Here is a 17,209-nt window from a genome sequence, read left to right on the forward strand (position 1 = left end):
TTATCGACGAAACGAAATAATGAGATATGTAATTCTTTTTTTCACATGAATTACATGTATTTAAGGTAAAAAAAAATCTGCGCATCTTAAAGGTGGATTTCCATTGACGCATATTTTTTTACGTGCGTTTAGAGACAATGCATGTATAAACGACTTGAGTAAACGTGTACGAAAGTCGTTCCTACATTGTCTCTAAATTTTTTCATGCGCGTTAACGCAGATAAAAAATAAGCGTTAATGGAAATTCACCTTTAGAAACGCGAAACGCTTTTCTTTATATAATTTGCAGGAGAATTAAAAAAAGGCCGGTATAAAAAGGTATGCAAAAAAAAAACAGATTTCAAATTATTACGCTAGCACGCGCCACATCATACGATTACCATAGAACGAGTAAAAGCAACTAAAATATAATATACAGAAAGTAAAAAAAGACCTCAGTTATATTACTTTTCAACTAGTAAACTGTTAGGAGCTAAATAGCATCACGTACAGATAAAAATATCTCTTCTTGTTGAAAGTTTGCTTGTATTTTGTTATTTTGTTAATCATGATGCCCAGAATTCACTTACAAGAGAACAATACTTTTTTCACCAACCGGTAAATCGCCGTTCAAATTAAACAACTATTCCCTTATCATCTCCCCGTAGGGTTTAGGGAACAATCTTAAAGTGTCTTTTTTAAAATTGTTTGAAACGTTTCTCATCTTGGAGAATACTATGAGGCATTAGTTAAACTAGGCTAATCCAATTCTAGTAGATGTAGTTTTCTTTCTAATTACCTTTTTTCTTAATTCAATTGAAATATGCCCGTTCATATTATCGTTAACGTTATAAAACTTAATGTAAGGAGAATCGATTATCTCTGGATACTTACAGAGTTTGCAAGTCAGAAAGGTCTTGAAAGATTCCTGACGGGAGTTCACGTAACTCGTTGTTAGAAAGATGCCTGATGAATATAAGTTTGAAATCAAGGTATTAATGCCAAATACATAAAGATTCTTGAGAAAATTGTCCAGTAATTCATCAAAAAATGATTGCATAACCGAGAACAAAGTGAACATGCTAACATGCAAAATGAATGGACGGTTAGTGATTTTGGTGGATAGGGTAAGTGTAAGTGTTGTTGATGGTTAGGATGAGCCGTTGGAAGGGTTTTCCGGACTGTTCTTGGGTGTTCCAAAGTTCCTGGTTTTGTTACATGCCCCCGTCGTCAGTTTTACTCCAGCATCACACATTGCACAAAACTCAGCGAGATGCATATACTTTCATTCGTCCACAAGTTTTCTTCCGCTCTGGTCATGATGCAACCACATTCTGACAGTGATGGCGATAGAATGATGCCCGTAAGAGGGGAAAACAGACAAACGGCTTAGCGTTATCATTTGACAGCTAATCGGGCTGTACTTATCAAGTAGCCATCACAAAAAAATATCAAGTTCAGTGGTGTCATAGCATGAAGTAAAAGGAGGTATGGGAAAGTAACAAGGACATTTTTCGGGATGCTCAAAAATGATTAAAAGCTGGAAGTGTTTCCAACATCGTACTTTTCCGTCAACTGTCTACAACAAACCATTTACTTACAGTTCTCGCAGGGACGAAATATTCCGAAATGTGTTTTCTGATATTGCACTTATTTGATTCCATCTTAGATCTCTGCAAAAAATAAAATAGGAAAAAAATTAAAGGTACCTGTACCTCTTCTATTAGATGAATACATGCAGGAGTTAATGAAGATAAAGATACTTCTTCTGAAGAAGCATTCATCAATCAGATAGTGAGCTCGAGGTTTCAAGGACATGATAATTAATATTGCCAAAGGCTGGATAAATTCTTACCTCATAGAACCAAGAGGAGCAAGTAATCTAGTGGTTTTAGTTAAATTCTAACTGAAATTTCCTTTAAATAACGAAATCCAATTATTTCTCTACATTTTTAAGTAGTGTCAACTCATTAAACAGTTTTCAGTTTTCAAAGTTGCGCAACGGTGAATGCTGTTCTTTTATTTTCATTCTGGAAAATAAGTTATACATATTTTTTTTTCGGAATCTTCCTCCGAAACTTAAGAGAGACGTGAAAACATCATCATTCTGTGGACGGCCTTCAGTCACTGCACAATAATGGCTGGTAGTGTACGATAGCTCAACCAATCAGATTGCAGCATTTGTATTTGAACAAAAGTAGAATTGCTGCACTAATTATCAATAGTTATATGGTTATATTTTAGCTAGGGAGTTTCTATAGTCTAAAGTAGTTATGCCGAGTACTTACAAATATTTCATTAAACTTCCTGAGCCACGAAAACTATTTTCATCGAGGATTGATAACTGATTACTTGACAGATCCCTGTTTTGTAAAAAGAAAAGGTAAGTTGTATACTTTAACGTCATTCTCTAATATTGCATTGCGCATCCTTACTGCGCTTATTTACACGCGTGATTACCGCAGTAAATCGTCATTTTCTCGTAAACGAGTATGGTCACTTCTCATTTATTCTCTTGTTTTGAATTAGGCAATAACTTTACTTTTGTAAAATAAATGTAGACCGATTCCCAGTGTTAAATAAGAAACAATTTAGCAACCGATCGTGAAGATAATCATTATGATATAATGAGGAATTATTCCATATAAACGAGGTGCGTTTGCTCCAAAACGAATATGGAGCAACCCATTTTTATTTCAAACTTTAATTTTCTTTAAGATAAACAGACAAAGTTTGACAAAAATATCCATGGGACACAGTGAAAAAAACAAGAAAACTAAAAGCTGTTTTATGATTCAAATGAATAAAAGAGAACCCTGTATTTTTATAGGACATTCTCGGAATAATATCTCAGAGTCTAAAGCTCACAGTTCTTTCCATATACTCTTTAAACTACATATAAGGTACTCATACGTCATATCAGATATCTCTTAGTTACTTCTTTGCTAATTGTTATGAGAGACACTACAGCATAGAAGCGGCTTTCGTGCGGTATTTACGCATTCGCTGGATCGTCTTATTTACCAAATCGTGCCTTTTCAAAATCCCTGCGAGCCACTGACTGAAATTGATCATACTACTACACACTGCGGTGCCGCGTACACAGCACAGTTTCTCGCCTAGAGGTTAGTGAGTGGTAAAGATGCAGTCGAGTTATGCCTTATAATTCGTGCGTGAAATGTTAGGACATTTAATATCGTGGGATTGTTGCTTTCTTTGTGCTATTGACCGATCTTGAAAATTTGAATTTTTGCTCTTTCTCAGAGTTAAATGGTCTTTAAAGACAATTTAACTCTGACGAAGGCAAGAGAGAGTTGTCGAGAATTTAGTTTTATATGTTTTTCATCATCTTTTAAACCGTGTTTTAGAATTTAAAGATCAGCTACAAACCGTTTTTTTTTTTCATTGCGTGAAATACTGATCGCCCTTAAACATATTGAATGAGCTTTCTTCGCTTGAGTTGTTTTTCTATGTCCTATAAAGAAATGATATACTTTTGTGACCTAGAACAGTATTAAACAAAAATAGTGTATATTGCATTCCATTGAAAAATTCGTGATTTCACGAAGTTCCATGACTGCATGAGTGCATTTCGCACCCAAACGGGGTAAAATGTTGTTGCCATACATTTAATAATGAGTTTGCATTCTACGTTTTGCTTGGTAAACTTTTAACTTAACTTAACAGTACCAACAAACTAAACAGTTTTGCACAAAGCGTCATCTTGAAACAAAGAAGATAACGAACAAATGACAAATATTTGCAATGCCATTTGAGCACTTACAGTCTTTCAAGTGTGTTGACCTCCATTGAGATTTTACGCAAGTAATTCTTCCTGAGGATCCTGCAAAACAAGGTTTACCTGAAGCTTTTTTTTAACTAGGATACGAAATAATTTATTGACCGTGAATAATAACAAAATAAACGTTTTGTCAAAATTATATATATGTCAGTTGTTTGACACTCGCCACCACATAGCAAACTGCGAGAAGCGGTTAACCTAGCTCGGGGCCTGGATTAAATCTGTCAGCAGAGAAACTGTGTGATAATGAGCTAAGTAATTCCTTATTTTACAGGGTTTAGGAAAAGCTTGATGATCAAAATTTATTAAGAAATTAAAATGACAGTTATAAATTTGCATTGGTTAGGACACTTTCCAAAAAGCAGTCTTGAGGACTTGAACTATATTTCAAAAGAGAAGTACAAATCGTGCCAAAACATTTTATAATATTTCTTTAGTGACGTTTTGAGGTCAGGTGGCTGGAGCCTGTTGAAAAACGTGACACAAACGTTTCTCAATGTTTATTGGCATTATGAAGACGGGGATATGCTTACAGTTCTTTCAGAGACAGAAGACCATTAAAAACATTCGGGAAAAGGTAGTCAATCTCATTTTCTTCAAGAGACCTGAAAGTAAACAAAATACGGAAAATTTTACATTTTTTCCGATTCCTGCATCAATGTCTGACAAAAATTGAACGTCAGAACAAAACTAAAGTAGTTACTCTCGCCAATCACAAAGGACGCAAACAATCCAGTGATCCAATCGAAACTCGAAGCAATTACGTGCAGGCGACGGGAGATAATTGTGGGGGCCGGGGAGGGGGGGGGGTTAAATCATTCACAAAGCACATAAGTGCAAAACCAAAACAATTGCGAATTACTTTCGACACTCAAGTGAAAGCCGCTCTATCTATATTTTATAAATGTGCTTATGATATAAGCAGCTCGTTAAATAATTAACTCGCGCTTTCTTTGTATGTGATGTATAATATAAACTTTAGCACTACACATTATTGGAAATCCAAATCTTTACTGTATTTCCAAATACTACCTACCTTTTTTAACAGTTTATAGAAAGAGTCAATTTAGTTTTTATTGTACTTTTACGTAGTGTTCTGTATTATGTAAGTTTTTTAAAATGTAATCTTAATACGTCATCATGTCGTATTGCAAGTTAGTTTTGTAAGTGTTTTGCTAATAATTATAAAAAAGAATTTGAAGAGAACAATACAATCCCATTTCTGGATGTTCTCATCACACGCCATAGTCACGCTTTCTCAACATCTATTTACTGAAAGAAGACTTTCACCAGCCTGTACACGAAATGGGACTCCTTAACGCCCAGAAAATACAAGATAAACCTCATCCGTTCGCTACCTTTCGTTGTTTTCGCATTTGCTCGTCACCCTCTCTACTACGCGCTTCTTTGAGTGAACTGAGAAAGTTGTTGTCACAAAACGGTTACCCTGCCGGTATTATTAATTACAACATTAACGATGTTCTGAATAGACAACAAAACAGACAAAGGGAACAAATCACCACTGTCCCCAAAAAGGAAATTCAATTGATTCTACCATTTTAGGTTTACCAAGCAATGTTATCACTAAGCAGTTGAAGGCATGCATCAAAACATTTTATGGATGCATTGACCTTAGGGTCATTTTCCAAAGCAATCAACGCATTTAGTCCTTTTTTCCATACAAAGACAAGCTAAACCGCCCTCAGATGTCAAACGTTGTATATAAGGCTAGTTGTTGGGGCTGCCAAGATTTCTGCATCGGAAAAATAAAACGTAGACCACATGACAGAAAAACGGAACATATCAAAGCGATCACAAGTAAGAGTCACGCAACTGCTATTGCAGACCTGCCTCCTCCACAGGCTTTTCCATAGGCCGATTGAGCGCGGATGGAGAGGGAGGATTTAGAGCGAGCGCGTAGCGCGAGTAGGAGGATTGGGAGCGAGCGCGAAGTGATCCGTTTGCTACCTTTCGTTGTTTTCGCATTTGTTAGTCACTCTCTCTACTACGCTCTTCTTTGAGTGAACTGAGAAAGGGCGTTAAGGAGTCCCAGCGATCGCGAGCGACTGCGGACGAGGCAGATTGCAGACCACGTCACGTCAACTGGTCGTAAATTAAAAAGCGACCACTTTGACATATTAGCAAAGGGAAGGACGGTCAGATATCCATTGCAAAATAAAGGAGACTTTACTGATAATTTAAAACCTGCCCTGATTGAAAATGTAGGCAGCGAAAAACTTTATCTTTACTAGTTAGCACATTTTGTGCAAATTGTCATTTCATTGTATTTTATTTTCTATGTTTTTTTTTTCATCACCTGTCTTTCGTCATTCATCAATCCCATTGTTTTTCGAATTTAAATTTAGTTGTACTTCCATTTAACGGTTACTTCTGGAGTTTTATTTAGAAGCATACGGAACGTCAAGTAAAAGGTCTATTTTTTTCTAACAATGCATTTGTCCGTAATGTTTATCACCGCAGTTTGCGTGTTATCATGCTGCGCAGCGAGCGTAGCGAGCAAAGCAGCAGTTATAATCTTGATTATAAGGCAATAAAGGGCCTCAAATTCTCGATTTTTTCAGTTTTACATTTTGTACCACAATCCCTTGCGTTTAGCTGCATTCTTTACCACAATGCCTTGCGGGAGGTAAGAAGCACATGGTTCGAGCTCGATCGTCTTTAGCTTCGTGATCAGTGTGAGTTTATATTTAATCAACCATTTAACTTTTTGCGTTCATTCCTGTGCTATTCACTTAACTCACTTCATTTGGTTGCCTTCTGTTTAAATATTTACAGTAACTGATCTAATTGACTTCGTTCATTTCTATGCTATTCGCTTAACTCACTTCATTTGAGTGCCTTCTGTTGAATTATTTACAGTTACCTCTCTAATCGAATTTGTCTTTTCGATAGGTTTTGGAACTCGTCTTCGTCATCAGTGTGAGTATTCTTTGCAATTTAACTTATTTTCGTTTCATTTAACGTTTTGCCTTCATTCCTATGCTATTTACTTACCTTCCTGCATTTGAGTGCTTTCTGTTGAATTATTTTCAGTCACTGTACATGTACTGATCCGATCGAATTCGTCGATAGATATAGTTTTTGAACAAGAACAGTCAACAATCGTCTATATTTGTTTTGCCATCCTACTCATCTCTCACTTAACTTAATTTCTTGTTGAAGATTTTGATTGCCTTCTAATAGTTTTATTGATCTGAACTGTAGTAATATTTTGACCATGTAAACAAAAGCGTTAAACTAGCTAAATGTCGGCGAGTTTGGTAAACGTTGTAGCGCCTTCATCGGCATAGTTTGAGCTCAGTGGCTGACGTTAGTCGCAGTTAAAACTTCCTTGGCAAAAATTTTCAATATTTTTAACTGACGAACATACAAAAAAAATTCTGCTACTTTTCCAGGTATTTTTACTCATTTATACGGCGTGTTTATAATTGTTTCGTGTTGATTTATAGAGATTGATAGAATTTGATACAGTTTTCACTGTATTTGTGTGATCCAGACTGGAGAGATTTAGGGGGGCAAGAAGTGAATCAAAGGAAAACGAATTATTGACATAGATCAAGAGCAAGGAGAGGATGCAGCGGGAGGAGGGTGGGGACCCGAAAGATGATGCGTCCTGACTGGCGTGAGAGCGGACAACGATGACACCCTGTCATCCCGAGCGAATGATCAACAGCGGACAATGAATGTCCCAGTCGAAAATGTGACATACATGACACTGACTCATGTTTCGCCAGTGTATCTGAATTTATTCCTCCCTGTATTGTTTTTGCTAATTCAATTCTCCCGTTTTGATCATTTTGCCTTATATATTGCCCGATAAAGACATCTTGAAAAACTAGGTTGTGCTATTAAAATATATTGGGCTTTCAAAAAGTTATCAGGCTTTCTTTTGTGACATGATGTGCTCCCTTCTTTCTTGCAGGCACTGCTGCTGTATTGTACAAAGATTCCTTTCCTGCAACAAGTGTCACACCAAAATAATTGCTGCAGACAGTGGAAAGAAAATTCTCCAGTGCACTGAGTGCAAATTGTCACAGTTGAAATCCAAATGCAAAAGCAAAATCCTTGCCAGTGCTCTTTTTATAAACAAAAACAAAGAAACTGTTGAGGATGACGTCCAACATTTGTTTACTCTCTACCAACAACAGAATCCGGATACCGACTACAAATCCTTTTCCGATCTGACTGATGACGATATCATTGAAGTTCTTTTCACTGTTCAAGCCACAGCAATTTTTAATGAAAAAAGACTTTTGTCACAGTTCAAAATCTATAGACACAAACACTTCTAAATAATAAACAAGTGTTTGTGTCTATAGCTTTCCAACTGTGACAACTGCAGCATGCTCATATCCGTTGTTGTTTTTTATTGTTGCTCATATTTGTTGTTGTTTATTGTTGAGTTAAAAAATCCTCTTTATGTTAATAAAAAAGCTGTTTATCCTTGTGTTCACAAAAAGTCATTAAAAACTCTTCTACATCGCCCACGCCACTCTGCGCAGCAATCACTATCTATAAGATACACTAGTTAGTTAAACTATGATGGCCAAAGAAAAAGAGTATTTACCAGAACTATTAAAGATGATTTCCAGTCCGTACTGCGCAATCTCCGCCTGCAATGTTTGTGAGTCTCACAAACAGAAGAATGTTTACTAGCAAAAATAAAAATTCCGGGACAAAACTTACCTTTTTCTTCATTATTAACGCCAGATATCCTTGCAAAAAAATAATAACGAGTAAAAGAAGCTCGACGGTATTTCAAACGGACGTTTTAGCTCATCGTGAATTCTTGAACGAAACGATCCGTAATGGCGAACTAAAAAACTTCATGTACGCTATCACCGAAGTGTAACGTTTCAACGAATTCAAAACAAAAATGAAAACAAACCCTGAGTCTGCGCAGTACGGACTGGAAATCATCTTTAACATTACACAACTTACATAATTATAATTTAACTCTGCGCTGCTATTAAAAAGAGTTTAAATTTAATTCCACCCCTGCTCGATGCCATAAAAAATTAGCACACCCTTGAGTACTTAAATAAGTATTTTATTCAACAAGGTGGTCTTAAAAGTGCCGTTACTTGTGTTGACCTACTTACAGATATTCTAGGGAATTCAGCCTGTTGAATGCTCCTTCCGAGATTTTTAGTGGACGAAAACTTTCAGTTATTTCCCTGGTGTAAAAAAAAGAGAGGGAAAGATCAAAAGCAATTCAAAGAATAAACATAATGTAATTTGTACCAAAAAATTGATCTTAAATCAAGCAGGTGAATCATAAGATTAAATGTAATGATCAATAAATTTTATCAAAGCCCTTTCATTATCCAATTGCTTGATTTTGCCTCAAATTTTAAAAAAGTGACGTCACTGTTGAAGCCCTCAATTGTTTGTTTGTTTTCAAATAAACAACTAGTTTGGCTTATGGCTTATCAATACCATCATCATCATCATCATCATCATCATCATCATTATCATCATCATCATCATCATTATCATTATCATTGTATCATCATCATCATCATCATAACTCGGTGTTAAGACACCAATAGAGCAAGAATTGTCCATCAATTGTTTTTCTATTCCTTTTTTAGAAATAATGGGCACGCAATATGTTCGTATAATGAACCTCACCTCGTATTAATTGCAATTATGTAATAGCAAACATTCGTGAGCATCATTCCTTCATCTTGTATTTAAGTTGCAGTAAATATAGAAGATTATTTCATGTTCACCAATGCTGGATTATTAAAACAACAGTCGCTCTCTACTTACAGATACTTTAGTTGTTTGAGTCCCCAGAACGCATTATTTGTCAAGTTAGCTAGTTCCGTTTTTTTCAGCAATCTATCCAGGGATAAAAATATATCATTTAAGGTCGTCGTATACTGCCACGCAGCTCAAAATACAGGTAAAATGATTTTTTTTTAATTTTACTCACAAGTATTGAAGGTTTGTTAATTGTCTGAACGACCCTGGAAAGATATACTGCAAACTGCCCCAGCTAAAAACCCTGCAAACAAACAGCACATACAATGTGTCAATATTTATAACTGTGCAAACGCTTTTTAAGCCTGAAGAAACCAACAAGTAGAGTCCATAATGGTTTTCATTGTCTGTACAAAAACAGTTGTAAAGTTGACGAAATCAGTTCAGGGGACCGCTCCCTGGTACTGCTACCATGTAACCAGTACTACCTGCTGTCACATCAGCGTCATTGATCAGTCACAACCGATCTGCTATAGTTAACGAAATCAATCACTGCTGATGATGTTCTTACTACACTCTGTTTTCTTTCCATCTATCAAACAGACTTAAAAAAGATGGATAGTAGGCACAAGAGAAAAAGTCAGTTTTACTTCCCCTAGCACAAAACCTTAAAGCGCATTGATGGTTTCGTGAACACAAAACTCTCTCTTCTTCATTTAGGGATAGTGTTTAATTTACTTGTTCTATGTTGAAAATATACAGTATATTATATGAAGTGGAACTCTATTTCTTGTTTAACAGTAAAAGATTAAAGTCTGAAGACTAACAGCAAAGAACTGCAGGTCGAAAACATTTTGAGCATCAACTTACAAATACTTGGCCACATGCGGGATGTCGTTTGGGACTGTATAAAGGTACCACTTCTGCCCACACTCAACTCCAATCCAAAAAGGATGTGATTTCAGCACTGAACAACTGCATAACCTTGAGCATTCTGCAAGTCAAATCACAGCGGTTAAGCAGAGATCTACACGAGTGTCACCACATCGTGTTTTATGTGCTAGCACAGATAAAGACAGCTGAATGCTTCAGCTAGATACTTCGGCAGTTTCACAAAGTACTCACCATCTAGCCCTACGCAGACAACTTAACATTTTCACAGACCTATCATACGTGCATATGTGAAAACAAAATAATCGCCAATAAATAAAAAAAAAAAGCGACAATAGACCATTTTCGTATTCTCGGTATTGGACCGGAAATAGCTTGCAATGGAGGTAAATGTGGGGGAATATCGTTAAAAAGAGAGTCATGTGATTTGCATTTGCATTTGATTTGATAAGATTACCCGCATTAGCCTCCATTGCAGCTATTTCCATTGCAATACCGAGACTAAATACGAAAGTTGTCTATTACTTACTCTGCGTAGTAACCAGGAATTCTTTCTTCTCCGAACCAAAAGAGTTTGTAGCCACGCAGGTGTATTCTTCTGGTTGTGAATACGGTGGAGTCCTGTAAATAACACTTGTGCTATTTTGAAGCATACTTGAATTTTTGTACCACGTTATTTCAGGAGCAGGGGCAGCCTGCGCTTGGCACAGCAAGTTTGACGGATGACCCCAAATAAGTGTTACATTTTCCACCAAAGATTGAAAGCTGGGGGCAGCTATGGAAAACAAGAGATTAAATCGTAAACAAAAGTTATCTTTAGTGACATCCATTCCCTCCCATGTTGTATACAAAGAATAACTCGAACGCTTTCGCGTTTTACCCAACCTGACACTCCACCCACAGTGAAGCATAAGGATAAAAATATTGGCAATTTTTCTTCTTCATTCTCATATTGTAACAAAGGTCGCTTTAAGAAACAGTCCCAACGATTATGGCTTAAGTCTCATATCACTCACTCATCACTCATCCTCATCGAGCCCATGAGGACTCTTGAGGCCGGAAAAAATAAAACTTGCGGCTTTGCCCCGCAGCTGTCATACGCGTGACACCAGAATTCCAGCTAAGAAAGCTATCATCGGGTGGCTCGCATGTCGCCCGACGGCACCCCCTGATGAGTTCGTCAATTCTCTGTTCGGTTTCCGTAATCATATATTTTTACAGGGTGCGGGGATTAGCCGCACGCCCAACCCCCAACCTGGAGGACCAGTGACTACCATTTTGTCTGGCCTCTACCCTTTGACCTGCCCGCCAAGGTTAGACCTGCTGGGGGAAGACCCCCGACGGTATAGCTCTCAAGGTCATTGAGGCACGCAAGCTCCCCCACCACGACAAAGCGGTAGTGTTAAGTCTCATATAGACGGAGGTTTACTTTCGTATGTTCACTTTTAATATAATTGCGTCGCCTTTTTGTCTTTGATTGTTATCTTCAGATTCACCGAGTAATATATCATTGTAATGTGTAATATCATTGTAATATTCTGTCAGGTGTGTTCCTTACAAGACACGATTTGTAATCATCTTATCAAAACAAGCGATGTACTGACCTCCGTTTGTTAACAGTTTCGCCTCGAAGCGAGCTTTAAATCCTGTATTTGCACTTGATCGTGAGCTACTACCATATCTCTCCACTAACATCTCATTTCCACTGGACCAAATGCGACGAGGCGTAGAATCAGGTTCACACTGAATATGAAGCACATTGCTTGACTCGGAATGTCCATCTTTTACAATCACATACATCTCATACAGGCATGCCCCTGGCCCTAGTTGAATACTTTCAAGAGTCATCTCCACGTAGTGCCCCTTAAGAACTGTGATCTTCCATTGCTTGTATTGGATGCAGGTAGATGTAGCCGTGGATGAAGTCGTGGGTGTACTCGTGACTGAACTTGTGGGTAAAGTTATTGGTGAAGTCGTCGGCGACGTAGGAACTTCAGCGGGCCCAGAAGATGTCTCTAAAGTTAGCTTATCTCCAAAGGTTCCCTTCTTTCCATCAAGAGCAATAAAGCAGGCAGCAGGTGGACGAGTACCAGACAATGTCGACACGGGGTACTGGTATGTAGTAAGTAAGGTCGGATAGTACTGGGTTGTAGCAGCTAGTTGTGTACCAGCCGAAGGGGGACTCGTAGTAGTCAAAACTGTTAAGACAATTTTTCCAGTTAGAACAGAATAGAATAGAATAAAATAGAAAAAAACTTTATTTAACCACGGTTTAAACATCAGTAAAAAATGATACAAAAATATCTATCATACTGTTTTACGAGTTTGCCGTGTGGGTGCCCGTTGAGACGTAAAAGTCGATGATTCCCTTTCTAAAGCTTGTTAGAATAACTAAATTTGCGTTTAAGATTACTTGTTCTTGGTTAAGGTACTTGCTGAATGTTTTCAAAGTTGCGGATATTGTAGAGAAACTTACGAGCGGAGAACAGATCTTGCATAAAGCTATAAGCCCGCTTTGATATGGGTTGTCATGCTCCGAACACTATGAGGGTTTAAAAAGCAACCCCATCTTTGCATTGCAAAACCAGCAAGGTTTATATTAAGACTTCTATCTATTTTCTCGATTGGACGCTGGTCTTACTTCAAATAAACGTCCTGAGCCGACGTTTATTCAAAATATGGTGTTTGTCTGAAATCGGCCTTAAGTAACTGATTTTCGTCGACCAACGTGCCCGCTGATTTCCGTAAGTTAATGAAGACCTACGGTATGACATAATTTTTCAATCTGTATGGAAACTAAAGAACGTTGGCGTTACGTATTATATATTCCACTGAGTACCAAATATCATCGGCTACTTCTTTTAAATATTTTAATCATTGGCTACAGACAAAGTTGGTGACATTTTATTCGTGTACTGTTGAAATTTTAGTTTACATTTACCTCAAATACAGTAACCATTAGGTATTAACCACAAAAAGGAGTTCCTCAAGAGGTGATTTAAACGGTCCTCTAGATAACGATATTTTATCAATTTTTTTCACTGTTATCCGATTTATTCCCACACACCAAATTCAAGTCAACTAGATGAAAATCTTATGCGTAATCATTAAACTTGTCATGGTACTATTTGCTTCTCTTTTAAATCTTGATATCTTATTTTTATTTTTATTTGTTAGGTTGGCACTCAAAGTTTAAGGATTAATAATATTTTTCCCGCACTGAGAAGGCGTGCGTGTAGACATTAATTGACCGTTTCCAAGGACATTTGATTGGAGAAGAAAAATTCTTTTGTACAGATTCTTGTTTGACGTTATTTTAGTCGATGATCTTTTTTATTAGGAGCTGTCGTGACATAAAACATGTTTTATGATGGAAATTTATAAAGACAGCAATTACTTTCCTTGAGAGCAGAATAAAACAATTGAGCTTCGAGCTATGTTGAGCAACATAAAACAAGTTTACCTTAAATAAATGTTTCTTTTATATAAATGGTAATGAGATTTTATAAAGCTCCAAACCTCAAAACAACACGTACTACGTAAAAAAAGAAAAAAAAACAAGGAGTCTTTCCCTTTTGAGTTTATGAGTTAATCAATAAATATACTTCCAAGCTTTTCTAACTTTTCTAAGCTATACATTTTAGACACACTTGAAATAAAAACGCCAACCGGGGCGCGAGGAGAGTGAATCCAGAACAAATAGCTATTTTAGCTCGGATGCCATTTGCGATTGTATCTATACGAAGTTCGATGTTAGCAGGCCGATAAAGACTTATTGAAAAAAATAAAACAGCTGAAATCTATTTCTAAATTTAATGATCAGGTTGATATAGGCAGACGTTAGATATCGACAGAAGCTACTAGCGTAGTTTGATCAGTATTTGTTTAGATGTGGCACTTTGACTGACGTTAGAGTAGTCGTAACCAAGAAATGCGACATTGTCAACTTTCGAGAAGCAATTCTACAAAAAATTTTCACACAATCGTTATATCCCTTATCTTCGAGAAGCATAGTTTACAAAAAGTCAAAGTTTGTCATGATGTGATCATTTCTGCCTCTACTTAAAACGATTTTAAAATATGTACGATAAACGGAGGGAAAATTTGTTCTTAGTTTTTCTTTATATTGGTGAGCTAAGGGTTATTTGTTTCAACGCAATTAACGCTTACAGTCGAAGTTGCGATGTTGCCATTTGTTATATTTTTTATTTTAATATTGCTACGACGTGCACTCAAACCGATTACCAAATATGACAAAGCTCACTTACCTTTCTTCCAGAGAAATAGCGACAGAAACCAGAACACGAATCCAGCGTTCATATTTGTATAGCAAAAAGCACAAATAAGCTGCCTTCCCTAGGTGGATAATTTTGGAAAAACCTTCATTGTACAATCGTTACATCATTTTGGCCTCTGCGCAATATTTTGCTTATTTGTTCATAAACACGCCTTAAGCCAATGAAATTTAACAAAGGAATAATGTTTGACTATTCTTAAACGCTTATTTGCAATAAGCAGGTGTTTATTTCTACTTCAAAAGACTAACGCTTGATTATCATAGAACCTCATATCGCGCTGCTCCTACTTGCATCCCAGTTGGTCTTAGTAGCCGGTCCTTTCAAACACTGCGTCACTGGAAAACTCCCCCGTAAAATAAGGAACCTGATGCAGACTCAAAACCAGATCCTGCATTATAAACAGCAACAGCAGGCGAAAATGCAAAACGTAAAAGCTCCATCTTTTTTTAACTTAATTTGAGGAAGCGAAGTGCTCAGGCGACTGTCAGATGGGATTACCGGTTTGTGAAGTGTTAAGGTTGCCTGGCAACGCACACCAAACATTTATTCATGTTCACGGACTATAGCTAGGTTGTGAAACCAAGGTGTGTGGGTGTGAAAGGTCCATTTTAAAGTGTTGTGGGTAAAGTATGTATTGCTTTTTTTTTTCAGCAGAGTAGAATTAATATTACTCATCTTTATTCTTGCTATTTTCAACTTTCCTCTTTCTTCAATTTTTTTTTTTTTTTTTTTTTTTTTTTTTGGGTTTTTTTTTTTTTTTTTTACTGCACGCTAGTCATGCTATTCAGGCCTCGGCGTATTGCAAAGTAATAAGTCCCTTCTATGAATAAGTTCGATGACAATGGCTTTACTGTTAGGAAAGCGTTGTTCTGTTTGTAGGAGTTTCCGAGAGCTCAAGAGTGACTTTCGCTGAATGAACACTTTGAAAGTTGAACTTAGGTGACGCGGTTTTTATTGGCAAAAACCAGCTCTACAGATTTTTCATCTTGTGTGTTTAATGTTTACCTCACTTTATCTTTTTTTTTCTGAAATAATTTGTATTTGATGTTTTTTTTATTTTAGTTTATAATTTGTTTATAGTTTTTTTCCATTGCATGCGTTTGTTGATGTTCATTTTATTGTTATGCTTATGATATGACATGTCCACTTCATCTCACAACATACCACCTGGGTGTCCTTATTATTGATAAATTTGATGAAGACTGGTGCTTTTCAAAATTATAAAATGATTTAGTTAATGTGGAAATACACTAAGCTTCCAGCCTTTATATATTGTGCCCTAAGGTTAGAAGCTTAAATCCTAACTTTTTTTGTAAAAATTCAACCGTCCTCTTTTTTGTAAATTCATGAATATTTGAATGGTAAGAATTAGGTTTTCCGTTCGCGTCAGTGTTTAAATTTACTCCCACAAAAGTTATATTTTAACAATATACCGATTTGCAGTAAGAACTGTGAAAAAAGGAAGGAAAATATAAATGTACTCTCTTGAATGTCGTTTTTTGATGAGCAGAAATTTGACAAGAAGTAATTAAAATAATGATGTTTTAATTACCATTGCCAGCATCAAAACAAATAAATTCAGAACGTACTTTGTTTTTTGTAATTAAGTTTTTGTTAGGTAAATATTAAGAAAACTGAACTTAATCCTGATTGGCCGAGACAGAGGTAATTCTTTTACTATAATTTTCTTTCCTATCAAAGGCAAAATTACTTAAAAATGCGATTAGCTATCAGGTAGCGTTGGCAACGGGAAAGAAATTGCTTTGCAATTGTTTTGCAACAATGGCGTCTCGTCACGAGAAAGTTGACGGCGAATTTTAATATTGAAGAACTAAAGAAAATTAGCAAAATTAAAATCCTAAAAAAGGACACAGCTCTTGAAGATCGTTTTTGTGAAGTGGGCGAAGGAAAGACGACGATAACGTCAAGAGAAATGAATTACTACTGAACTTTCGCCGGGATTTAAAAATTGTTTTACAATTGCAAGAGAGTATGACTGAGTAGCACTGAAGGCTGGTTCTCATCTAATCGCCCCGATCGTTTCTATCGCCTCTGTCACTTTAAAAAGTTTTCTTGAGATCGGGACGATTATATGAGAACATTACACAGACGTCTCTGGCGATTGGGGCGATCGCGATCGCTTGGATCGCCCGTGTTCTATCCTTCCAGCTTCTCTTTCCCTTCTTCTCCGTAAAACGGCAAGGCAATAACTGAGAAGATAGGAAGCCACGAGGTTTGCTCTTTCATTGAAAGTTGTCATTGTGTTGGATCTATGACTAATATTATTGTTTTTTGTAGGTCGTCGATCAACCAGGCGATCGGGACGATCATTGAGAATTCCGATGCTCCAATCGCTAGATCGTCACGACGCCACTGCAAACGATCGATGCGATAGAAACGATAGGGCGACTGAGAACCAGCTAAGCGTCAATCCCGATTAGTTGTTCGAAAAGTTCCACCAGAGATGAAAGATGTCTCGTCAAACTGTTCAATTTGTATTTGAAATTGC

The 17,209-nt window shown here is 36.8% G+C and overlaps 1 protein-coding gene across 1 annotated transcript in view; it reads right to left on the minus strand.

Moving 5' to 3' along the window:
• LOC144641114 (uncharacterized) overlaps positions 1-14,803 on the minus strand; it is a 32,054-nt gene extending 17,251 nt beyond the window's left edge. Inside the window, exons 1-12 of the mRNA XM_078500164.1 lie at positions 14,671-14,803; positions 12,007-12,600; positions 10,932-11,177; positions 10,382-10,505; positions 9,744-9,815; positions 9,578-9,649; positions 8,905-8,979; positions 4,315-4,386; positions 3,764-3,823; positions 2,268-2,342; positions 1,581-1,652; positions 874-945 (exon numbers count right to left, since the gene is read on the minus strand). Of these exons, the coding sequence (XP_078356290.1) occupies positions 874-945; positions 1,581-1,652; positions 2,268-2,342; positions 3,764-3,823; positions 4,315-4,386; positions 8,905-8,979; positions 9,578-9,649; positions 9,744-9,815; positions 10,382-10,505; positions 10,932-11,177; positions 12,007-12,600; positions 14,671-14,722 (1,586 nt within the window). The 5' untranslated portion in view covers positions 14,723-14,803. The remainder of the gene's footprint in view (positions 1-873; positions 946-1,580; positions 1,653-2,267; positions 2,343-3,763; positions 3,824-4,314; positions 4,387-8,904; positions 8,980-9,577; positions 9,650-9,743; positions 9,816-10,381; positions 10,506-10,931; positions 11,178-12,006; positions 12,601-14,670) is intronic.
• Positions 14,804-17,209: the final 2,406 nt, after the last annotated feature.

The sequence above is a fragment of the Oculina patagonica genome, chromosome 2 (assembly GCF_052425735.1).
Source record: "Oculina patagonica isolate OP01 chromosome 2, crgOcupat, whole genome shotgun sequence".
NCBI lineage: Eukaryota > Metazoa > Cnidaria > Anthozoa > Scleractinia > Oculinidae > Oculina > Oculina patagonica.